The 26228-nt window shown below is 42.1% G+C and overlaps 1 protein-coding gene across 1 annotated transcript in view; it reads left to right on the plus strand.

Annotated features, from left to right (window-relative positions):
* LOC126248535 (hemicentin-1-like) overlaps positions 1–26228 on the plus strand; it is an 838517-nt gene that overhangs the window by 280407 nt on the left and 531882 nt on the right. The window contains exons 13-14 of the mRNA XM_049949594.1: positions 17836–17956; positions 18076–18251. Of these exons, the coding sequence (XP_049805551.1) occupies positions 17836–17956; positions 18076–18251 (297 nt within the window). The remainder of the gene's footprint in view (positions 1–17835; positions 17957–18075; positions 18252–26228) is intronic.

A 26228-nucleotide genomic window follows, 5' to 3' on the forward strand; every position in this document is an offset into this window, starting at 1 on the left:
AACTTCCCTCTTGAACTAAGATTTCATAATTTCAGTCGGTAAGATATTTCACCTGAATAGGTCTTGTGACTCATTAGTGGGATGCAAGCCACAGTTTGGGAAGCACTGCAGTAAATAACTATCTGTTATGTAGCATGGACAGCACATGTTGAAACAGAACAGATGAGATACTTCCTCTATGCCTAATCTAGTGCCCCCTGGGCAAGGGCTCCCATATGGTAGTTGTGTGTGTGTGGGGGGGGGGGGGGTGGTAGGGAGACCTAGACCTGTGGGTATGGACTATTTCAACTTTTTTAAATCAGTTTTTTGAAAGAAAAAAACACTGGCTTACACTATTATTTCTTCCATTAGAGTTGGTGGGGCAGGGGGGGGGGGTGGTGGTGCAACCCGCCTTGGCCCCAGGTATGTGCACCCATGACCCTTGGAATGTATATAGTTCAAAATATTTTGGATGTGAATCCTGAGGGTACAGACAGAGGTATATTGAAGCAGCCAAGTGCATTCCAGTGTATAAAGTAATAAACTAGTGATGCTAATCTAAAATGTTCTGAAGTGGTAGTTTCATAAGATCATAAAGGTACTTTCCATCCAAAGTGAGTCAGACTCAGGAGGGGCTAAGGTGATCTTCACATAAAACATCATTTTCTTCCACTACTGTTTCTGAATAGTAACATTTTAGACAAAGCTCTGAAGGGTCTATGCTGAAAAATCATTGTGAAAATTATGAAAGGAGGAGGGGGTACCAATGGCAAGGTGTGCCCATGACTTTGAGGTACTGTAAATTTTATAGGTCCACTGGACCATGCTACATGGGTGGAAAGAGAGTGTGCATAGGTTGAGATTGGAAGTGATACTTATTTTTCTCATTGTAGACTAAATGGTGTATCTTCAAGTAGGATGAATAACAAACCCATTGCCATACAACCATCATGTAGCTGAGCCTGTAAAAAGGCTCTATAAACCTAATTAATTCTTCCTGAGAAATCAGCCAAGGAATATCTTCATTTTGGAGAGATACTTTGACAGATTTCTTAGTTGTCTTAATTGTCATTACTTTAGCAGAAGATGACTACTGAGAAACTTGCTGAAATGTTGCTGAAGTGCCAAAAAACTGGTATAGGTATGCATATCAAAATAGAGAAATGTGTAAACAGGCAGAATACAGCGCTGCGATTGGCAGCATCTATATAATACTACAAATGGCTGGCACAGTTGTTAGGTTGGTTACTGCTGATATAATGGCAGGTTATCAAGATTTAAGTGAGGTTGAACATGGTGTTATAGTTGGTGCACGAGCAATGGGACATAGCATCTCCAAGGTACGGGTGGAGATGGGATTTTCCATTACAACAATTTCATGAGCCTACCATGAATATCAGGAATCTGGTAAAACATCAAATCTCTGGCGTTGCTGTAGTCAGAAAAAGATTCTGCGAGAACAGTACCAATGACAGCTGAAGAGAATCGGTCAACATGACAGAAGGCAACCCTTCTGCAAATTGCTGCAGATTTAAATGCTGGGCCATCAACAAATGTCAGCGTGTGAACCGTTCAATGAAACACCATCAAAATGGGCTTTTGGAGCTGATGACAGTACGACACAAAGCTTTACGCCTCACCTGGGCCCGTCGACACCAACACTGAACTGTTGATGACTGGAAACATGTTGCCTGGTCAGATGAGTCTTGTGTCTTGTTTCAAATTGTATCGAGTGGATGGATATGTATGGGTATGGAGACAACCTCATGAATCCATGGACCCATCATGTCAGCAGGGGACTGTTCAAGCTGATGGAGGCTCTGTAATAGTATAGGGCATGTGCATTTAGAGTGATATGAGATGCCTGATACGTCTAGATATGACTCTGACAGGTGACACATATGTAAGCATGCTATCTGATCACCTGCATCCTTGACATCCATTGTGCATTCTGACAGACTTGGGCAATTCCAGCAGGACATTGCAACACCCCACACATCCATAATTGCTACAGAGTAGCTTGAGGAACACTCTTCTGAGTTTAAACTCTTTCCGCTGGTTACCAAACTCCCCAGACATGAACATTATTGAGCATATCTGGGATGCCTTGCAACGTGTTGTAAAGAAGAGATCTCCACCCCCTCATACTGTTAGGGATTTATGGACAGTCCTGCAGGATTCATGGCATCAGTTCCCTCCAGCACTACTTCAGGCATTAGTTGAGTCCATGCCACATCGTGTTGCTACACTTCTGCATGATTGCAAGGGTCCTACATGATTTTTAGGCAGGTGTACCAGTTTCTTTGGCTCTTCAGTGTATTACGCAGCTGGTTTCTGAAGAAAAATTTATCTGTGTAAATACAGAGTAAGCCTGCATTCGCTTATCTATAAATCTGATCAGATTAGCTGGGTCTGTAGCCTGTGTTCTGTAACTCAGGACCTTGAAAAAGTCAAGTATCTCATTAAAGGGATTGACAAAAAGATAGCAAAGTTTTCATTCTTTTATGTGTGCCTGTCAACAACCCAATGCTTCTCCTATTTGATGAGTGGTCTCCTTTACTCTTAAATTATTTACATTCTGTTGGATAGTTATTTAAAATATGTATGTATACTAATACTAGGGATGTGATGCAAGAATGTCATATTTACCACCAACCATATTTGTGAATGAAAAAATTGCCTTTATTTTCACAATGCTGTGTGATTCTTAAGATGTCTGCAAAATGTGTTAATTTTCAAACATGGCAGTTACAGTGATCTACAAAGACACCTAACGAATAGAAGAGATATTTAGTGAACACTTACAAATGTGAGCCTGGCATGTCTTCATCATGTGTATACCTTTCGGGAAACTGTGTATATAGATGAAGTGGTGCCAGTGATCATAATTTAAACCAATTCTTGAGGTCTTGTGGTATCACAGAGGAACTTAGAAGTTTAGTCACCTCCTTTAAACTGTACAATAGTTTATCCCTGTCAGTTAACTTGTAAACTGAAGACAGCAGACACTTTCTACATGCATCATTTAGTTTTGTGAAGTAGCATCCCCCTTATCGGGAAAGAGAATGATCTATTCTTGTTCTGTTACAAATATTCCTTGGCCTTCCCTCTCAGATATGAAGATGATAGGCTTTGGATGGACTGATCTGGTGCGCCAGTTGGACTCTCTCTGGTTGCTGAGGACTTCAGTCTGAAGCCACCAAGGAAACCCATGGAATGGTGGATAGTGACATTCAGTTTTGATAAAATTGTCCACATACACATATTGAGAACTGACTGATGGTAGAAATCCACTGGTAGTACTCAATTATCCAAAGAACACTCTCACTTCCAACAGTTATAGAATAGATCATATTAAGAAGGTACTGAAAGCTTCCAAATGCAGTGAGAAGACCAAAGCAAGAAAACAGAAGAATGTTATTCTACTTTATGCTGTCAGAAGAAGTGACTGAGCTTCATTTAAGGAAGCAAATCTTCCAACCACTTGCAAAACTGTAATATCTTCTGGGATTGTTGCCAAAATTTTCCCAGGCAGCATCGTTGTAGAACATTCATTGTTTAAGCCACATTACACCTGAGGAAAACTTAAGGTTTTACAGGTCACCAGAAGATGGCTGACTGCCACAATTCTTGTATGCCTCTGATATAGTGATGGTATGGCTTATTACAGATGGACTGACATCTACTGGATGGGGGATTATGCAAATACAAAAAAATTGCCAATGGAAGAAGTCCAGAACCCATTCCCTGTCTGGGCCAAAATTGTGGAGCAGAAGGTGAATGCAGGACAGCCCTAGAAATACATCTCCCATCTGACATTAAGTATTTTAATTTTTGCTGTTTGTGAATGTTCCATCTGTAGTATCTATCCCCAGGATCTATTTAGATTACACTAACTGTCTCTATTAGATTATGGTTGCTGTACATATTAAATATATTTGTTCATATGCCAATTTCTGCTGCTTATTTCACCTCAGGATCCCAATAAGGTGATGTGTGAGATATTTATAAAGTATCTTCAAAGCCAATTATGTACCTTTTCATGAAGCTATCTGCTGGTATTGCTGACTTTTCAGTTTTTGAACTTAATGTGCTATTTATATAAGGTGTGGTGCCCAGAAACCATGCAGGTTGTCTGCCATAAATTATTCTTGCATAGCATACATTTGGTACTCTCAAACCGTGGCTGTCATTCACTTAGTGCAGATTTATAACTTCTCAGAGAGATGGGAACATTCGTCCAATGCTATATTTGCAGAGAAAATGTCCAGTTTTCTGTTCTCTCAATTCTGTGAGGCCAGATCAAAATTGAGACCCCCACACATTGATAAAACAAATTGGATGTAGGGCATTCAACATATTCCATGAAGGAGCTACCAATGGCTTGTTAGAATGTCTGTGACTGTTGGCTTTCTCAGCTCAGCTTCACTGGGACTGGGTAAATATGACAAACATCGCCCAAATGTACTCCACCTGAATCAAAATAATGACAAGTACCCAAGTATGAATTACTCACTCAAAGACACAGAATTGCTACAAAAACAGATTCTGAGTCTCAGCAATCAATCTTTCTGACCAACTTTAGGATGACAGTGCCATTTTGTCTCTGAATAAAAGTGGGAACATCCACAACAGCTACCAGTCATGAAAATTACCAGTGGAACAAGATGTTAAATGATTGGATGGTTTGTGGGCATTGCATCAGATGATGTTATGTAAACCTTCACAATGTCCATGAGATATCTGCTAAGCATCTATAGGTATTACTGATACATTGCCAATGTGGCTCACCAATTTATGCACTTTTCTAGCAAGCAAGTGCATGAATTACCAAGTAACAACAGCAGTGCATCAGTAGCATCTCAGATGACAAGCAACAGACTCATGGAAGTATTGTGCAGTTTGAACACCACCATTGAATGCAACCCTTGTGAACAGATCAAGCATTTATTACACTGAGGAAGCCTCCAACAGCACCATATGTTAGATACCTCCAGCAAGACACTGCAGGTGAGATAATGCAAGCAAAGAACCTTATTTTCGGAATGTTTTCAATACTGAAGTCCATTATTAGATTAGCCAAGATGCAAAGGATCCAATTGTTCCACAATGATGACAGACTAGTTATTTTTATCAGCAGATAAAGATAATGTCACTATTTTCCTTGACTCTGCAGATGAACATTGATAAGCATCCATTCCATTCCAGAATGAGAATTTCCACTCTGCAGTGGAGCGGACGCTGATATGAAACTTCCTGGCAGATTAAAACTGTGTGCCCGACCGAGACTCGAACTCAGGACCTTTGCCTTTTGCGGGCAAGTGCACTACCATCTGAGCTACCGATGCACGACTTACGCCCGGTACTCACAGCTTTTGAAAGGTAGGAGACGAGCAAGATACTGGCAGAAGTAAAGCTGTGAGTAACGGGCGTGAGTTGTGCTTCGGTAGCTCAGATGGTAGAGCACTTGCCCACGAACGACAAAGGTCCCGAGTTCGAGTCTCGGTCGGGCACACAGTTTTAATCTGCCAGGAAGTTTCATCCATTCCATTGTCATTCTTTACACAGCAATTACACAAGAGGGACCTGATGTTTGCCTTACTAAGCTGTTGTTGCCTAAGCTTGGTCTCTATAGAGTATTTAAAAATTTCTACCACAAGCTTCTAGAGCCTGTAGAAGGGGAAAAGTAGATGAAGTTTTGATGAGGAACCCAGCTCTGGAAATGTGCTGTTTGGAAGCCAAGTTTGAATATTGTATCACTTTCAAATCATCCACTTCATGGTATGCATACAGCAAAAGCAATGAACTCTGAACTGTGTGGTCTACAGCAGCCCATGGGATGGGCAATGGTTTGAGTACTCATGATTGAGTTCTTTTCTAAATGACAAAGATGAGAATGCAACCCATCCACGGAGCATCACAGTCAACCCTCCTAGCTTTGAAGTTACCAGTCTTTCACAGTTGTTGTAATCAGAGAGAAATGGTGTGTAATATCATAATTACAACATGGACTGATGATAGTGCCCTCTTCTGAATTTGTGTGTATCAACACCTACATCTACATACATACTCCACAAGTTACCTTACGGTGTGCAGTGGAGGGTACCCTGTACCACCACTAGTCGTTTCCTTTGTTGTTCCACTCACAGATGGAGCACAGGAAAAATGACTGTCTGTAAGCCACCTTATGAGCCCTAATTTCTTGTATCTTACCTTCATGTCCGTTACACGAAATGAGTGTTGGCAGCAGTAGACTTTTTCTGCTGTCAGTTTCAAATGCCAGTTTTCTGTATTTTCTCAATAGTATGCCTCGAAATCAATGTTGCCTTCCTTCCAGGGATTCCCATTTGAAATCCCAAAGAATCTCCATAACACTTGCATATTTCTTGAACATAATGGTAGCAAATCTAGCAGCCTGCCCCACAATTGCTTTAATATATTCCCGTAAACAGCAGCATTGGCAGCAAACAACTGCAGATTACTGCCTGCCATGTCTGCCAGATGATGAGTGCATACAGAGCAAGGAATTTGAAACAGAGCTGGTCTTCAAACTTATTTTGTATGCAAACAGTACAGTTCTGGATGTGGTTTTTTTTTTTTTTCAAAACTTTGCTTACTAAGTCCCCTCTACAGCCCCAACACCCCTGTAATATGAATTGTTGAACACCCTGTGTAACCATTGTATCTGAAACTCTAAGGTACTCTCTAGTACAATCAAAGGAATTACATTTTGGTTTGTCTAGATACAGTATTCTTATTTACAAAGATGATGACAGCCGATGCAGTGGTTTTTTTAGTTGACCACTTTACACATAGCACCGAGTGAGGTGGCACATTGGTTAACACTGGACTCACATTCAGGAGCATGATGGTTCAAACCCACATCTGGCCATCCTGATTTAGGTTTTCTGTGATTTCCCTGAATTGCTTCAAGCAAATTTCAGGACAGTTCCCTTGAAAGGTCATGGCCAGTTTCCTTCCCCATCCTTCCCTAATCCAAGCTTGTGTTCTGTCTCTAATGACCTTGTTGTCGATGGGATGTTGAACACTAACCTAATCTCCTCTTTACGTGTGGCATTACCAAACTTTTCCCTGGCATTACCAAACTTTTCCCACATTTTTGAATGTCCACTTACTTTCTGTAAAGTGGGTACAAAAAGACCAATGTCACAGACATGGGCTCTCCATTTTCACCAAGTATTTCTAAGTTCTTAGTGAAATTGTTGAAGAACAAGTTTTAAACTCTACTCCTCTCATCCACTCTTTTGCTGCCTGTATGAGGATAACGTATATTTTTTTGAATCTGGGCTCAATGAATGGATGAATTGTATCAGTTGTTCCTCCACATGATTCCAGACAAGCAAACTTCATGTTTACAAAGGAAGTAGCATGGGAAAGCAAGTTACCATTTATCAACATGTTGGTTCAACTGAAATTTAGTGGTCAGCTGGGGTGTTCCGTGGATAAGCAGGTATCACATACAGATCTTCATCTAAATGAATATGTTGGTGATTCGGTAGTATGTAATACTTGTAATTTAGTACACAGAGTTGAAACCTTTGGCTGCAACAATGGCTTTCACCACACTGGTCATTGAGTTGTACTGAGTTTGAATGACATATACTGATATGTCATTCCAGGCCATGCCAGAGTTCATGGACATTAGTGGTGGCATACCAGTCTCTTGGCAACCCTTGATCAGATGTTTGTAGTGGGTGACAGATGTGAAGAATGTGCTGGCCTGGGCAATAGCAAAATCCCTCTATATCGATGTAGGACACGACGGCACAGGCAACATGAGGTCTGGTGTTATTTTGTTGAAAAATATCACCACAGAGACATCAGAGAGAGTGTTTATCTGCAATACTCAACATGTCACAAATCTCATATCCAAATTATCAGCTATTGAGGTGATTGTGTTGTGCTCCCAATGGCACCATACACAATAATGCCAGGTGATCATTTGTATGATGATGGCAAATGCGTTCTGGCAATTTTTGTTCTCATTAGAGCCTCCACACACAGATACAAGGTGTGTTGCATAAGTAATGCGACCAAATTCATAAAAATTCATTTATTGAATATATTCGTACAAATAACCAAAAATTTTCAAAATAGCACCCTCTTGCATCTATACACTTCTTGAGGTGGTGTTTCCATGCCTGGAAGGCATCCTGGAATGCCTTTTCTGGAATGTCCTTTAGAGCTGATGTAACATGCACCTGGATGCTTTCAATCGTATACCAATGTTTTCCTTTCATGACTCCTTTTAACTGAAGAAACAAAAAAAGGTCAGCAGGAGCCAGGTCAGAACTGTAGGGAGGCTGGGGAACCAATGGGGTCTTGGTCCTGGACAGGAAGTCGTTGACAATGAAGCCGCTGTGACTCAGTGCGTTGTCGTGGTTAACTTTCCACATGTCCTTGATGTTGCTTCTGCAGCGCGAGACCCTCCTTTTCAATCTTTTGCAGTGCGAGACCCTTCTTTTCAGTCTTTTGAGCACTTGCAAGTAGAAAGCTGAGTTCACTGTAGTCCCAGTAGGTATGAATTCATGGTGGACAGTGCCTCTGATGTCAAAGAAGGCAATGAGCATGGTTTTGATCCTGGAGTTGCTCATGCGTGCCTTCTTGGGAAGAGGCGATGATGGGGTGTGCCGCTCTGAACTCTGCCTTTTTGTCTCAGGGTCATACTCAGAAATCCATGACTCATCACCAGTGATAACTGAGTTTAAGAAATGAGGATCATTTCCACACATTTCCAACATTTCTCGGTACTGAAGCACTCGCATGTGCTTGTGTTCGTCGGTCAACACTTTTGGGATGAGTTTGGCACACACCTTTCTTATCTTCAAATCTTCAGTCAAAATGCAGAAAATGGTTGTTTTTGGCATGTTTAGAGTTTGTGCTATTAATTGAAGTCTCCACTGTCTGTCAGAGTTCAAACAATCATGCACACTCATCACATTTTCGTCAACTCATGCGATTGATCGCCGTCCACTGCAAGGTTTGTTGGTGATCTCCTCTCGGCCCTCCATGAACATCTTGTGCCATCAGAAAAATTGCGATTTGGACAAACACTCAGTCCCAAGTGCGTGCTGAAGTAACGGAAACGTTTCGGTGGTGGACTTCCCAAGTTTAACGCAAAATTTGATAGCGTACCATTGCTCTACAGAATGATCCATTGTGCCATGTTACATAAACTCAAAATTGGGTTGACGGAAATGCATGTCCTGACTCTCCAGCAGCTTGCAGCCAAATTAGACAAAGAGCATTTTGAAGCTAACACCCCCCTCCACTTAGCCCAGCCAGTTACAACATGCTGTGGTGTACCACTGCGTCAGAAAAAAATTGGTCACATTACTTATGGAATGCACTCTGTATATCCATTGTGACGATGTATCCAGAACTGGGACTCATATGAAAGATGATATTTTACCACTACTGTGGCCAGTGTTGTTAAGTGGCCCTCTGTCAGTGCACATCTCTCTGCTGTTGCATCAAGAGAAGCTGTGGCAATGTTAACCATGCTGACAGTGCAAATTTTATCATATTGTCAGTGTGGATACTTATCTTGCAGCAATAAGCCCACTTCCTGACTCAAGATACATGGCATGGCTGTCCATTCCTTCATAATCTAAATGTCTGTCCTTTTGGACCATAGTTGCATGGCCCATTGAGATCCTCCACAATGTTCAGTGTGGCCTTCCCAACTCATGAATATCACATTCACATGGCAATCATGGGATCCCAACCAATTCAAGAAGCAATATTGCAGTACAATAAACCCCAGTCTCATTAGGCCATAATATTACTTTTTTCATATTCTGACATGTTATTAACAAAATTGTAGATGGCATTATTTCTACCTGTTTTGTCCAGTTGCAGTGAAACGATAGTCATGAGCACGTTCAAACATGTAGTAAACTCCACTCCAATTTGACATTTGTTGCATGCATGGCATTCCGATTTTAAGATAATTTAAAACACAATGTCATGACCTGTAACAGGAAAACCTTTGCGAGTAGAAACCTACAAAATGCAGCACTGACAGGAGAACAGAAGAGAGTAAAAGTGATGTTGTATTGGTGATTTAGGAATGAATAACATTTAACACACTATGAGAGAAAATTCTATGGATCAAGGGCAGATTCTTCTCAAAGATTCTAACAGAAAATATGTAATAAAATGGAACATCTACAGCCATCCTTAAAATGTTATTTATTATATGGCTACCAGTTTTGGTGCTTCAGTGCACAATCTTCAGGCCTCAACTGATGCTAAGGGGGTCAACTCCAACCAAATATATGGTTCATCAGTGGACAACAACTATGAACTGGCTTTCACAAACTACCTGTAACAACAATGTTGTCTGTCCAACCATCAACTACCAACCCACACAACATCGTTGTTACAGACAGTCTGCGAAAACCAGTTCATAGATGTTGGCCACTGATGAATCATTATATGATTGCAGTTAACCCCCTTAGCGTCAGTTAATGCCTGAAGATGGTTCACTGAAGCACCAAAATTGGTACCCATACAATAAATAACATCATAAGGGCGACTGTACACGTGCTATTTCATTACGTAAGTGAATGGCCAAAGTCCTTCAAACCTCCAATCAGAAGGATGGAAATACAAAAACTCCAACAGAAAAAGTGGTAGGAATTTTTATCTCTGTGGCCACAAGGGGCAAACACTCACTGATGTCCCATCAATAATGATGAACAACAGTTTACGAAGTCAGTAAATATGGAACATGAGTAATATGAAAATAAAGAGTCACAACTTGATGACAAAAACAAAATAAAGAGTCACTTCTAGACAACGGAAAATACGATTACACTGTTTACACCTGTAAGAAGGTTCAGTCAGTCTAGGTTTGATCACTGAAGTAAGATTGTCTCACAGTGTTCATAACTGCTGAGTCCCGTGAGCCAAGAGTCCATGATGAGCAATAACAGCATCTGGTGACAGCTGAACAGGTCGAGGATGCAAGGCAGGTGGCATCCAGCAAGGCCATGGTAAAGTCCATGATGAGCAATAACAGCATCTGGTGACAGCTGAACAGGTCGAGGATGCAAGGCAGGTGGCATCCAGCAAGGCCATGGTAAGTTTGTGAGTGATGCCTGCGCAGTGATGACATAGCGGCTCACGCAGCATAAAATGCTAGACTCGTGAGGCAGTGGTCAGTATTGGTGGCAGGTGCTTGGGGTGGCAGTGAGCTGATGCGAGAGCATGCTGTTGGTGAAGTCCTTGTTAGTTGCAAATGGCGGTGCTGCCGGTTAGGCTACTTGCAGAGATGGTTGGTGTGAGAGCTCACAGACTGTGGGCTGGGTGGCTGGTTAAGTACCCTCCTGGCATAAGCATACATGAACAGTCTGCAGGTGGCATGTGACCAGCATAGGAAACAGGTCAGTGATTGTGGCACTGCCTGAAGTGATACTGATGCCACAGCATCATGCAGTGCTTTCTGTAAGTCAGCAATTAAATATGATTACATTTACCAGCCACAGATGTGAAGTCCCCTGTTTATTTTCCAGTGGCCAATTTGTAGCAAGGCAGCTGCTGGAATGTTGTATGTGCTGTGGTACACTCAAATTGGGCAGGAGCACTGCAATGGGATACTGGACCCCTCCCCAATTAAAGAAAAAATGTGGAAGTGAGGCTCAGAGGTGATGGTGACAGAGGCATCAGGTATGGGACAGTAGCAAGGATCTGGCAGCACCTGAACTGATGCTGCGGTGCAGTGTCTCCATTAGGAATGTCAGCCATGGCTGTCCCAAGAGCTGTGTCAGCCACAGGAGGAGGCCGGGCGGGTGGTGAGTGGAGAGGCTGATAAAGGAGAACCGCCACCTAGTGGAGACCTGCAGATGGCAGTCAGCATCATGCAGAGCCTTCTCCCTGAAAACATTACAGGTGCATAAATGAGAGATGTACTATCGTAACCAATACTGCACTCCTGGCAGGGGTCTAACCAGAGTGTGAGGCAGGAGGGAAAGGTCCAGGAGAAATGGCCTGGGCTGGATGTTAGAAGGGGCCAGCTCGACCAAGAGGGTGACAGTGCTTGATCAATGTTGTGCATTGGTGAGCCCCGTGCCTGGCCCTGCAGGATCAAAGCCCTTGCAAAGGAAGCCAGCCATGGCTGCTCCGCCAAGTGCGAGCCACAGCCTCAGGCATGGCTGGAGGGTGGTGGATGACCAGGGGCGAATGAGGACCAGGGTAGCAAGAATTCAAATGGATGTCCCATAGCAGGAAAAGGTCTGGAGCAGTGCTACCATTGGAAAGAGGACAATCGTGGCTGTGACGGATTGGGGCAACATAAGATGAGCAGGAGGACAGCCATCAGATGGTGGACAGAACATGGAGCTGCTGCAAGTGTGACCTCATAAACAACAGGACCTCTTGAGCGTCAGTCATGGGTCACTGTTGGGATCATGACCTGATCGACGGCAGATGCCAGTGTGGCAACACACGACAATCCAGTGAGGCAGGCACCAGGGAGCCAGAAGCCAGCGAAACTTCCAAGAACGGGGGTCGTGGGAGTGGCCTGTGTGTGTGTAGAATAGAACGGAAGGATGAGTGTGCTGCAAGTGTGTGAAAAAGGCTGAAAAGCTAGGAAGGAGTTCAGAAATGCCAGTGGTCATGGAGAAACTGGATAAATTCCAAAAAACAGAAGGGACCACAAAGGACGGAAAACCAGACCAGTGACAACAGATGCGAGCACTGATAGAAGAAGAGAGGGCACATGAGGGGGTGCGTGTATGGCTGTGTGCATTGGTGTGTGGAGGTGTGCAGTGGTGCACGTAGGAGCACACAGAAGATAGTTGGCATGTGTTGGAGCACACAGAAGAGTGTTGGTGCACACTGCAGTGTGCAGAAGAGCATTGGTGCATGCAGAAGGAAAACAAGGAAAATAGTGGCACAGTGCTGCTTGAAGAAAGAGGAAGGAGAGCTGCAAGAGATGGGAAACAGCAAAAGAATGATTGAGCCCACGGGAGACCCCAACAGGATGGTGATGGTGATGTCAATGGGAAAAGGACTGTTGAATGACAAAGCCAGTGGGAGAAGGGTCAGCAGGGAGTGCGAGAGGCACTGGAGGCACTGGTGGCACTGAAACAGGTGGCATTGGATGAGCAGGTGGTGCTGAAACATGAGCCTGCAGGGTCTGTGCTCCAGGAATTGGTGGGACCGGCAACACAAGAGCCAGCAGGATCCAAACCATATGAATCACAGAGAGGGGGTGAGGAGAAAGCAGAGGAGATTGCAGGCAGCCACATTTTGCTGTATAGGGATGTGACAGCGTGTCAAAGTGTTCATTTGTATGCTTATATGTGTGTAGGTGATGTTGTCTATGGGCCAGTGACATGCAGGTCAGTGGCACAGGGTCTGTGAGCAGGCGGGCTGTTGGCTGGCTGGCCAGGGATGGGCAGGCAGGCGATGTACAGACTGGTGGTGCACAGGTTGGTGAAGTGCATGCCAGCAGCAGGTAGGCTGGTGCAGTGCAGACGGGTGATGGGTGTGGCAGCAGTGGACTTGATGGAAATAGGCAGGCCGACAGTGTGTGGCCTTGGGAGGTGCGGGCAGCTGTCATTGGAAAGGGCTGAGATGTGCCGGGTGGTGTGTGGGTTGGTGCAGAGCTGGCTGGTAGTGAGGGCACCATCAACACAGGAGGTGCTGCAGTCGGATGCAGAGAGGAACCAGGGCTTTGCAGTGTGAGCAACAGGGGAAGCCAGAGGAAGAGACATCTCCACAGGTGCCTGATACGATGCCAGAGCAGCATGGAAGTCCACAGTCTGCCTGCACAGTGTCTGTATCAGCAGCTGCTGTGAGGTCCATAGTTGTTACCAGTGTTGGAGTAAAACAGGGTCCATGGTGTTCATGGAGAAGAATGCTGCACTGAGAAATCACGCAAACTCTCAGTGTCACATGTGTCACAAAACTTTTACCCTCATCAGCAATTTGATGTCTGAGACCACAAGGGGAGAGCACATAATTGATGTGCCACCAATAATTATTAAGACAGTAATAAAGAACATGAGTTTTAGGAAAAAAAGATTTGCTGCATGATGACAAGAATGTAATAAAGAGTCACTTCTAAACAGCAAGAAATAAGATCACCCTGTGTAATAAGGTTCAGTCAGAGTCTAGGTTTGATCACTGAAGTAGGATTGTCACACAGCATTCACAACTGCTGATCTGATGAGGCAGGGTTCTGTAGTGAGCAATGGCAGCATGTGGTTACAGCTGAGCAGATCAAGGGCACAAGGCAGGTGGTGTCCAGCTAGGCTGTGGGCAGCATGTGAGCATTGGCTGCGCTTTGATGGCATAGCAGCTCATGAGGCATAAGGCACTGGACTCACGAGGCAGTGGTCAATGACAGCTCATGGTGAGAGTGAGATAACTCGGGAGTGTGCTGCAGCCAATGTCCTTCTGGTTGCAAGTGACTGTGCTGCTGGTTTGGCTACTTGCAGAGACAGCCACTGCTGGAGCTTGCAGAAAAACTCTTGTTGGAACTCGCATAACTGCTGGCTGTGGCCCCCACATGACTGCTTAAGTACAGACCTAGGAGAAGCATACTTGAGTTGTCTCCGGGTGATGTGACCAGTGTAGGAAATAAGTTTGTAATTGTGACTCTGCCTGGAGTGATATTGACACTGTGGTGTTGCGCAGTACTTTCTGTAAGTCTACCGGTAAATATCCTTATATTTACTGGCTACAGATGTGAAATCCTGTGTTTATTTTCCAGCAGCTGAGTTGTGACAAGGCAGCCACCAGAAGGCTGAATGTGATGCAGTAGAGCTGAATTGTGGTGGGGTACAACACCAGGATACTGTAGGAACCATAAGCTATATGTCTCAGAATAAATAAAATAACCCAGGAAGTATTACAGCATTAAACATTTAATTACTAGATAAGAGCAAAAATGAAAGGAAGGAAGTGATGCCCCAATGACACAGAGACCACTACAGAAAGAAATAGTAAAAAACATATGATCCAAGACCAGAATAGTTACAGCCAAAAAGTAAATGGCAGTGTTCCTGGCCATTAAAAATAAAATCTAACATCTTTGAAAGAAATGAAGGCATACAGATAGATAGATTACTAAGAGCTGATGCAGATAAATTATGGTGGAAGAGTATAGGTTGGAGGCTGGGAGAGAGGGGTTCACAAGAAACAGTAAACATTAGTCGCAGCAGGCTTAAACAGAAACCAGATGTTATCTTTAAAAAATACCAGTATATATATGACATATATGAAAATGGTGTAAGCAGGAGTATTTAGGGATTAAGTGGGTAAATTATTCAGGACCATATTTCAAGGGAGGCACAACAGGACATGATGGAAAGTAAGCCATCAGTGAAATGCTAAGAATAGGCAACATCAGCTTTATATTTGATTTTAGTTTTGTTCTGGGACACTTTTTATAAAGACACCCCTATGTGTGAATAAACATTTTAAATGTGAAAACTAAGTATCACACACAAAGTACAGAAAAAATATTGTTTGAAGCAAAATTAAGACAGCCTATTAACATGTAACATATGATGAAATCTTGAACGTTCTAACATGTGACATACTCAACTAGCAGGATGGCTTTAATCAATGAAGAGTTTGTTCGTACAGAATTTAAAATGTTGTACTCTTCCATTAGCCATTCTGATTTAGCTTTACTGTAGTTTCCCTAAGTCACTTATGATTTATGTGGGGATGGTTTCTTCTGGTACACCATGGCCAATTTTTCATGCCTTATCATTGTCCACCTGAGTTACCCAATAGTGTTGTATCTCTAATGATTATAATGTCATCAGTACCTTAAAATCTTACCTTCCTTATTTAATTTTTTGCTCTAAGTCCTGGATGCTTTGTCCTCTCTTCTGTTTGGGTTTTATGATGATTTCTTTACTCACCTCCATTTAAATTTTAATGTAGTTCAAAATGCTTCCAAATTTTTCCTCTTTCTTTTTACATAGTTCACATCTCACATCCATACAAGTATCCAATATACACATAGAGTCTTCTGTAATCCTATTATGATGTCTGACATACTAGATACATTTTGCTGATGGAAGATTTCTTTGTTTGCACCAGTATGTTTCTGATGCATTCCTGTATATCATGACAAAAATAGAGTAAGCGACTGTTCTAATATCATAATGCTCATTATGCATGGTAACATAATAACAAAAAACTGAGCATTTTCTTCACACACTTCTGGAATTTTAGTGCTGAGAGTGGTACCAAATTTTGGTGCTGACAATAGTACCTACATTTCAACGTATTTGGCTATTGGCTTCCACTTACTATCAACATACATTTATCTTTCCAGACTGTGTTCTTAAAGTGAAGGTTGTTTCTTCCTTGCTAATTGTAAGAGCTTAAGATATTATTTGTACACAACATTGCTCTTTTGTTAACCAGATAAATATGTGCCCCTGTATGACTTCTAGATTTAATTTTGGGGTCATGATACACAAAAGTTATATTTAAATATTTCATGAGTTTTCTCTGAAATGTTTCATTGTAGAGTGATTACTTTAGCAGTGCAGTCATTCTATTGTGCAAACCATGTGGGGAATATAACAGAAGGCAATTGACATTTTAATCTCAGAAATATAGTGCATGGGAAAAATATTAAGTAGAAATTCATGAGTTTGTGTGAGAACTAACAATAACTGAAAACTTTAAATGTTCCTCTAAAAAATCATAAAACAACACACACACAAATGCCATATTAACAAATGTAAATCCACCTGATGATGAAGGTTTAAAACCTTTGAAACGCATCATGGAGATATATAAACAGTGACTGGTAACAGTAAACTTGTTGTTTCATTTAATAACTGAAAAGCAAAACAAAAACAAACCATATTCTCTTTATCTCTTTTCAATAACTGTTCTACATTTTTAAAGATGGTGTTGTGTTTTTCTTTTCATTCTTTTTTTACTTTCAGTGAATGACCTGTTATTAGCTATACCACCTCAATTTTGTTTGTAGTTGTGCTGTTGTCATTATGTTCTCTACTGGTGGTGCTATCTGCCAACAAAATTTTTAAATATCACTTTCTATGAAATTATCCTAAGAATATTTGGAATCACAGTGATGACTACCCTCTGAACAATTGTCTTAAAGTATGCCTTCTTGGGTGCCTTAACTTTGTAAATTTCACACACCATATGAGCCATGTAATAGACATAACTTTCAAAAAATTTTGACAGTGGAACTTGCCATTCTAAGATAATCCTTAGGAACTACTGATAGTCCTGAGAATATGTAAGAGTGTTATATCATTAGAAATGTTTATAGAGAGATGGAAGAGTAAAACTGGACAATTTAGAGGCATTAAATCTCAGCTCCTACAGTCAGTGCTGAACTTGAGTTGAACATTTCTGTAACCATGTTTGAACAAAACTGTGATTATATTTATTCCATCCACAGCCTTTTTGATCCTACTCCATTATTAGAATAACATGGTGCTTAAAGAAGTATGATCAATAAAAAATTTTGATAGCAGGAATCTAATAAGTAGCTAGATTTCCATAATTTCACTGCAATAAGCAGAAAACCAGTAACTATTCATGAGGACATGGACGTATAAATAAATGTATTTCTTTTCATTATTACATTTAGGACCACAGTAATAGATCATATGGTATAAGATACAAGTTGTAGCGGTGTGAATGTTGTCCCAGTAATTTTTTTCTGGGAGTATTTCATGCATGTAGGCATTATATAAAGAATGTGTACTGTAATATTCTAGGGAGGTGAGTTAAACTGTATTAGAGCTCAAAACAGTGTAACTTGAACCTTATGACAATGGACATTGATAAATAACTGATATTGGATTTATATTTTAGGGCCACAACACAAAAACAAATATGATAAATCATTACAGTCACTCAGTCTTGCATATTGACAATGCAACACATTCTGATGAAGGCATCTACAAGTGTGAAGGCACAAGAGGAGAACAGAAAGGTAGTATTTTCAACATGACACTTGTTTCATGGCAATTAAAAGAGAATACTATTTCATCTAAGGGATGTATCTTACCAAACCATCCACTTCCAGTTCATAAATTGCCATTATTTTTACAGATGTAGCTGAATCTGTTGTAAAATATGTTGAAGCTCCTACTGTAACACCACTTGAAAGAGAGCTGTTCATAGAAAAAGGTAATGCAGTCACACTGAAGTGCTTAATTACAGGAATACCTACTCCAACAGTACATTGGTATCACAATGGAAAAGAAGTGATTTATTCTGAATCTGAGGTAAGTCTGTAATGTATAGTTTTGTCATCTGTGATTGGCTTAACAAAAGAAACACTACTGAAATTCATTAGTTTAATCATTGTAGACTTCCATTAGTTTGGCATCCAACAGTCTGGAATGCCTGATGGTCTGTCACCATCCTAGGTTTGGAACCACTTAGAAGTGTACACTATGCCTCTGCTACTGTTATAGCCTGAATCACATAGGAAGGTGCTTCCACACATAGAAATGGAGTGTAATAGACATAACATAGCGTAGATTGTATGAGTTTTACGCACATATGGTGGCAGAGAAAGGGCAAACAAAGTTTCCATTGCCAAATTGTGTTCCTGCAGACAACAATCAAGTTCATTTGCCTATGGTGCAACATATTATACTTTCAAATCTATGAGGGGAAAAATAAATTTTAAAACTGATTTTGAGCAACTGTCTACACGAGAGAAATTTTACTTCATATCTTGTCATTGCATCCAGTGCTCCACAGCAATAGTCCACATGACGTCAAGAGGCTTGAACAGCTGACACAGCTTTGTGAAGATATTAGACACATTTTTCCACAAAATAGCTATTGTCTAGTGACAAAACCATCAAAAGTGGTTGGAATAATTGTCATTTACTGTGATTTGGACTGTATTATAAGTAAATAACTAATGCACACCAACATTAACTTCAAACTGACAACTGCTTCTGCTCCATATAATTTGTAAAAAATGTGTATAATGCATGTATGTAGTTGTGTTTGACTATAGTTAAATGTAAATCACTGTGTGTAAAAATGAATTACTGGTAGCAAAGACTAGTGCAAAAGACTGTTGTAAAAATTATTAGTATGTATCATATTTTTTACTGTCAATGAGCATTATGAGTGCAAACTAAATTGGTCAACATTACAATGAGGGACAGCATTTGTGATGCATTGCACAAGCAAACAATTAACTGTTTTCTGTGAATAACTAGAGGTAACGCTGACCTATAAAGTCAAAAATCTGTGATATCTTGACAGGTAACCCTCTCTGTCATTTTAAGGCATTTTCCAATTTGTGCCTTGAAAATGACAGGGATAAACTTGTAAAAATATTGGAGTTTTTGAAAATTTTATTCAGCTGCATTCTCGTAAGTAATTAGAGCATAAAACATGCAGGGAAAAGCTTAATTTCTTCTTGGGCAATTTGTAGAACCCTAAGTCTGCGTACTTCATAGGATACAGATTTGCAATCAATGAAGGCAATTTATGTGTTGACAAACACATTTCTTAAATCATGAGTCTTTAAAACCAAGAAGTATTATTACTATACTTTTTTCCAAAGTCTACATCACTGCTATCTGAGTCGATGTCCAAACCATCTGCTTGTAAATTTAGGATGAGAGGTTCAAGCTTATATTCATCTTCATCTCGCTATCAAAGTCTTGTTTCTGAAGATTTTCAGTGTGCTGCACAGTGTGCGCCCATGCTGAAAGAAGATGTTATCTGTTGCTTCATGAACAAGCCTTTCAGTGTCTGTTATCAGGAGTGATTTTGTTTTTCACTCACATAGCCTTTAACCTGTGCCCAATTTAATTCTGTCAGAGTATACTGACAGTCATACATGGGTAAACACAAAACTGTGTAACCACATTCACGTGCAAGAAAGTCAGGTTTGTATGTTCTTTTGTGTGACTTGTGTAAATTAATGAACTGCAGGAATTTAATATGAGGCTGGCTTGTAAATTTCTGACTGTTTTTATTTTTGCACCAGAGCACAATATCTGTGTTCCTGGTGTTATGTTTTCTCCGTAACAGCTGAATGATAACTGGTGTGGTATATACAATGACCGACTTCAAAGCAAGATATGGCAAGAATCGTTCAGTGAACCACTTCTTGAAACTGACATTCTGAATGGTAGTCACTGCTGTTTTTCTCACACTTAAATACAAGTTTACTTTCAGGAACAAAACCAGAATAAGAGCCAGCATGCAGAATAATTTTGATTCACCCATGTTTCATCAAGGTAATACACTTTTGAACTACCTCCTTCTCTTGTATCATGCATGTGGTTCGTGCTGTGCCTTTGTCATTTATTTCAATTAAAAGCTCTCTTCTTAATTTCTTAACCAATCTCTTTTAAAATTCTTTGCATTGATGAGGTGCTACCTCTGAAGCCAATTTTTCATGCATAGTTGTAACAAGTTTTTGTGATGTTGGGTATTCACTACTTATATACATTTTAAAACAATGTGCCTTAAAATATCATTGTCAGTACCAGGAATTTATTGTCATTTTGATGCTGTCCTGGCAGTATGAAACCAAATTTTCCTACAGCTGTGCACTTTTGTTTATTGTTCTCTGTACAGTTCACTTGCCAACACTCGCTACCACAGTTCATTCATGTGTCTTTAAAATGTCAAAAATAGGGGTCCTGTTTTCAGGTTCACATTTCTAAAAAATTACAAACACCATAAATAAACCTCCTTGCCTACTTGTGAAGCTCTTCACATTGATTGTCATCACCTGACATATTTGTTTGGCAATTGCACTGAAAGAGTTGCAGATAGAGATTCACAGCTACACTGCTACAAGTAAGTAACCTCAACATCTGAGTGAATAATTCGGTCACCCTGTGAATGAAACTACATTGTTGCAAAAGTATGGCAACAGCTCAGCATGCGGGAGAGAGATTCTTGCAGTCTAGTTGTAAAAGACAGCTAACTGGTCAGAGAAAGAACGAATCTTATTGCCTGCTAGCACTTAGTGAAGGAGGATACACAGAATTGCAAAAACTTGGGCTGCCTTCCTGTATGCCGTGAACAGCACACACAATTGACGTTATTCAGAATCAATTGGAAGCATTCAGACTTTACTCACCTGATCGTGGATGTCACCACACACAGGTTCAGTTCATTGTTTTGACTGCGAGAGGTTTTTGCTGGTGTTTTCTAGCGAACTAGGATCCATATTAAAGCAGTGATCATAAATATAATAATGACCTGTGGAAGTTTTGTTGACATTTAAGCAATGACAATGTTCTCGAAACTGAAATCTTCTTCATGTTGTAAATTAGGAGAGAAATGTAAGCACACAACTCTCACCATCAACCAGAAACTGGAAATTTTCAAATTCATAAGCAATTTGAGAACAGAAATTTTGATGAGTGACTTTAATATTGACTCATCAACCATTTTCAACACAGAAAAAGATGAACTAATGAAATTTGCTTCTCAATTGGTAACAACTGAGAAATCGGCTTCCAGACAAACATTAAAAAACCAATATTGCAACAATTAGATAGCGTATTGTACAAATGGTTTAGTGCAGTATGCTCCAAAGGAAAGCTCCTAATATGGCCAGTGATTAATGAAAAGGGAAAGAAATTTGGACAAGATTCATGTGTTGCAGAAAGTGATGCAATTTTTGTGATGGTCTGTTCAGAAACTTTTAAGTTTTGGCATAGAATTCAAATACCTGATGTAACTGGAGAAACACTTTCAGCAAACCAAGACTCCGCAGAAAAATACAAATACAAATTTGAAGAAATAATCACAGATAATAATCTAACAAGTGATCAGCTTTATAATGCTGATGAAACAGGCCCACTATGGCAGTGTGATTACCTACATCTACTCTAACTGGTGGAGGTGAAATGATGGCTAAAGGGTTTAAAAAGAAAATCATACACCCCAATAGTGAAAGGCAAGGGGATTCACTGGAATCAAGCACAAGCACCCCAATGGCGAGAGTCAAGAGCACTCACTGAAATCGAGCATCCTGATGATAGAGATTCTAGGGGACTCACCAAAATGAAGCACCCCAGTGGCGAGAGGCAAGGGGGGACACTGATATCAAGTATCTCAATGCATCTGCGTCATCACTCCTGGATCGTGTTAAACATAGTTTCTAACCAGACATTGAAATGGCTAACCATATTGCACTGTAAAATCAAATTTGCAACTCTAAAGTAAATTTTGAACAAGAATATCTACTGTTACAATATAAAGGTTTACATTTACATCATAATTGAAAAGTAGAATGAAATGTGTTGGTTCTTAATTACAAACACAGGTACACTTGATATTTGTCAATTACAGTGCCATCTAAAAAGAATGGAAAACAATAGTTTCAGTAAATTATAAGTATTTTTTGACATAGAATCCGAATATGCAGTAAAAATGGGGGGGGGGGGCAGAGGGTTTCCCCATTAGAAAATACAAAGGTGTCCCTGCACACAGAGCAGAGGAGAGGTGCATAGGAGATGACCATTTCTAGCTCAGACAGATGTCCTCTTGACTAATGTCAATTTTTCAGCTGAGACTTTTTTTTTTTGTAACATGCATCATTTTTGATGTATTTAGCTGTCTCAAGTTAAAACCCCTCTGTGTGTGTGTGTCTGTTTTCTATTACCTTCAAAACAACATACATCAAGCAAGGTTCGTTCTTTTGAAGGTGACACAAGAACTATGATTAATCCTGTTAGACAGACATCAACAGAAGAATTTGATAAGAATATTTTTTCAGAGAATGATTAAGCAATCCTCTCAAAATGTAGTGTCCCTCAATTTTTGGAAAAGAAGCACAGTATATTGAGTTCTATATGATAAATAAAATAACAACAAGAAATGTATTGTACATGAATAGCAGTCAATAAATAGGGCATCATATTATAAGTTCTCAGTTGCACATATTGATGAGAACTTGACCTGGAAGAAGCATATTACTGAGCTGCTCAAACAAGTAAGTTCAAGAACTTTTGCTCATCATGTAATTGCTGGATTTGAAAAGAAACAAATCAGCATCATAGAATATTTGACATATTTCCAGTCATTGATGTCCTATGGCAAAATTTCCTGGAGTATTCAGCTTGTTGCAAGAAAGTATTAAATGCACAAGAGCAAGCAGTCAGTATATGATTTGTGGTGTTGACCGACAATGCCCTTGTAGATGCTTTTTCAAAAAAGTAATTATTTTTAATATTTCTTTTAAGTGCATACATTCTCTAATGATATTGCTCATAAATAATCCACTACAATTTTAGAAGAATAGTGTAGTAACACTGTTCACGTTACGTCGCACTTCACTTAGCGTAGACCGGGACTGTGTCCTAGGCATGCCCGATGTTAACTGACTGGGCCCGGCCCGTGCTGCCGGAGTTGTTGTTGTTGTTTTTGTTGTTACGCCGGCAGAGGTCGCGTCCGAATTCTCGCGTGCCCTCTGGTGGACGGGATTCTACTTGCGGCAACTACCGCCCGTGACGCGCCGTGCCAATGTGCGCCTCCTGCGATCTTTCTGGTGGCTACTACACTCCTCCTCCTTCGGGGGGTAAAGCCACTGTGATCCACTGCGTCGGAAGGTGGAGCGTCGGGCAGGAGCGATGACCTCCACATCCATTGGATGGCCGGAGTTGAGGGGATCTGCCAACCCTCGAGCCGGAACCTTCGAATACGGCTGGAAGTGACCCACACGAAGAGGCCCCCGTCGTCCCACAACCGGAGCTCGGGACAGAATGGGTGACAAGCTGTCGAAATCCGGATCCCGTTCCACCTCAGGAGGGGCAAGACCCAGCGGCGGGGACGAAGGGGAAGGGACGACCACAGGTGAACTAGCCCCCTGAGAAACCGGGCCTGCTAGGGGGGCCGGCTCTCGCTGGGGCATCTCGAATGATGGTGATGCCGATGCTGGAGCTACTGGAGGCTGCCAAGGCTGAGAACCATCGCAGTGCGGCAGAGTCACAGCAGGGAGCGGAGGTAACGTCCCCTGTGAAACCAAAACAGGTGCCGGCAATGGGGAAGCCGGTGTCCGAGAGGTCGGAGGGTGGGTGCCCGAACGTGGACGTAGCTGATTTTGGTGACGACGTATCACCCGATCCCCCGCCTGCAAGGTATAGAGCCGGTGGCCATTTCGGCGCAGGACCACCGCCGGTATCCAACGAGGATTGCGACCAAACCCACTGGCCCAGACCGACATACCCAGTGGAAAGCCAGGTACTCCGTTTTGTGAAGACTGGCGAGGACCAGGCCGGAGGAGGTGCAGCAGAGTCCTAGGTTGACGCCCATGGAGGAGCTCTGCGGGGCTGCGTTCGCCCATTGGTGTGGTCCGGTATGCCGTCAAGAAAAACGTCAAGGCTTCCTCTGCAGGAAATTCGTGCACATACTTTTTCATCTGCGTCTTAAATGTGCGCACCATGCGCTCGGCTTCCCCATTCGATTGTGGATGGAAGGGTGGAGAGCAAACGTGCCGAATACCGAAGCGCCTACAAAAATCCTGGAAGGTCTGCGAAATAAACTGCGGTCCATTGTCTGAGACCAGGGCGATTGGCAGACCTTCCACAGAAAAGATTTTTGCTAGTGCCTGGATTGCAACTTCTGAAGTGGTTGAGGAGCAGCGAACCACATATGGGAATCGGGAATAAGAATCAATGACAATGAGCCAAAAGCCATTGAGAAACGGACCCGCAAAACCGATGTGAACACGTTCCCATGCTTGGGTTGCCGGCGGCCAGGAAGAGAACGCTGCCCTGGGAGATGCTTGTTGGCTCGCACACTGGGAACAGGCGGACACTAAGTGCTCAATTTCTCTGTCAATACCGGGCCAGTACACATGTCTGCGAGCCAAGGTTTTAGTACGGGAAACACCCCAGTGCCCCGCATGTAATAACGTGAGGACCTCCCTTCGTAAACCTGCAGGAACAACCACGTGAGGAGCTGTATAATTGGTAGCCAGAAGGAGAAATCCGTCCAAGACCGAGAGGCGGTCTCGTAGAAGAAAATAATTACGAAGAGGGTCCGAGGCCCGGCCCGGAGGGCGGGAGGACCACCCCTGCTGAATGAGGCGAACTACTTGCCGGAGAACCGGGTCAGCCACCGTTTCCCTGGCGACTCGAGAACTAGTGATCGGGAAGCAACTGCTTGGCGGGACGCCACATCCAAATGAAAACACATAATCTCCTCTCGATCAAATGTAGGATCCGGGCCCACCGGAAGATGGGAAATAGCGTCGGCGTTGGCATGCTGTCCTGTAGGGCGAAAATGAATGTCATAATGGTACTTAGAGAGGAACAAGGCCCAGCGCTGTAGTCTGTGGGCCGCCCTATCCGGAATCTGAGAGGCGGGGCCAAATAACGATATTAACGGCTTATGGTCAGTGATTAACTGAAACTTCGTGCCATACAAGAAAGGGTGAAACTTGGTAACAGCGTAGACAATGGCCAAAGCCTCTTTTTCCACCTGAGAGTAATGGGCCTGCATGGGTTAAGCGTTTTAGACGCAAACGCCAGTGGTTGCTCGGAACCATCTGCGTTGCGATGGGCCAGGACTGCCCCCACCCCATACTGTGAAGCATCTGTAGCCAGGACCAATGGCTTATGGGGATCAAAAGTAGCGAAACAAGGGGCTGAAGTGAGGAGGCCCTTCAATGAGGTGAACGCTCGCTCGCATGCAGGCGACCAATCAAAAGGAACACCCTTGTGCAGAAGGCAGTACAGGGGGTGGGCTATAGTGGAAGCCCTGGGAATGAACCGGTGGTAATAGGCTATCTTGCCTAAAAAAGCTTGTAACTCTTTCAGCAAAGTGGGCCGAGGAAGGTTGACGATACCTTGGACCAAAATTCCTAGTGGCTGGATACCATGCCGAGATATGGTGTAGCCCACATACTCAATGGACGGTTGGAAGAAGGCTGACTTATGCAGGTTGCAACGCAAGCCCACAGACCTGAATTTGAGAAAGAGGGTGCGAAGGTTGTGCAAGTGTTCCTTCGTGCTGCGGCCTGTGACAATTATGTCATCCAGGTAATTAATACAATGAGGGATTGTCGACGTGACATGCTCAAGATAACGCTGGAATATCGCCGGGGCACTGGATATTCCAAAAGCCAACCGCTGGTATTGGTAAAGGCCAAACGGGGTGTTGACGACCGCCAGCCGTTTGGAGTCCTCATCAAGTGGTATCTGATAATAAGCCTCCGACAGATCGATTTTCGAAAAATATCGGCCTCCCGCCACGGCGGAGAA

Source organism: Schistocerca nitens, chromosome 3, assembly GCF_023898315.1.
Source record: "Schistocerca nitens isolate TAMUIC-IGC-003100 chromosome 3, iqSchNite1.1, whole genome shotgun sequence".
Taxonomy (NCBI): Eukaryota; Metazoa; Arthropoda; class Insecta; order Orthoptera; family Acrididae; genus Schistocerca; species Schistocerca nitens.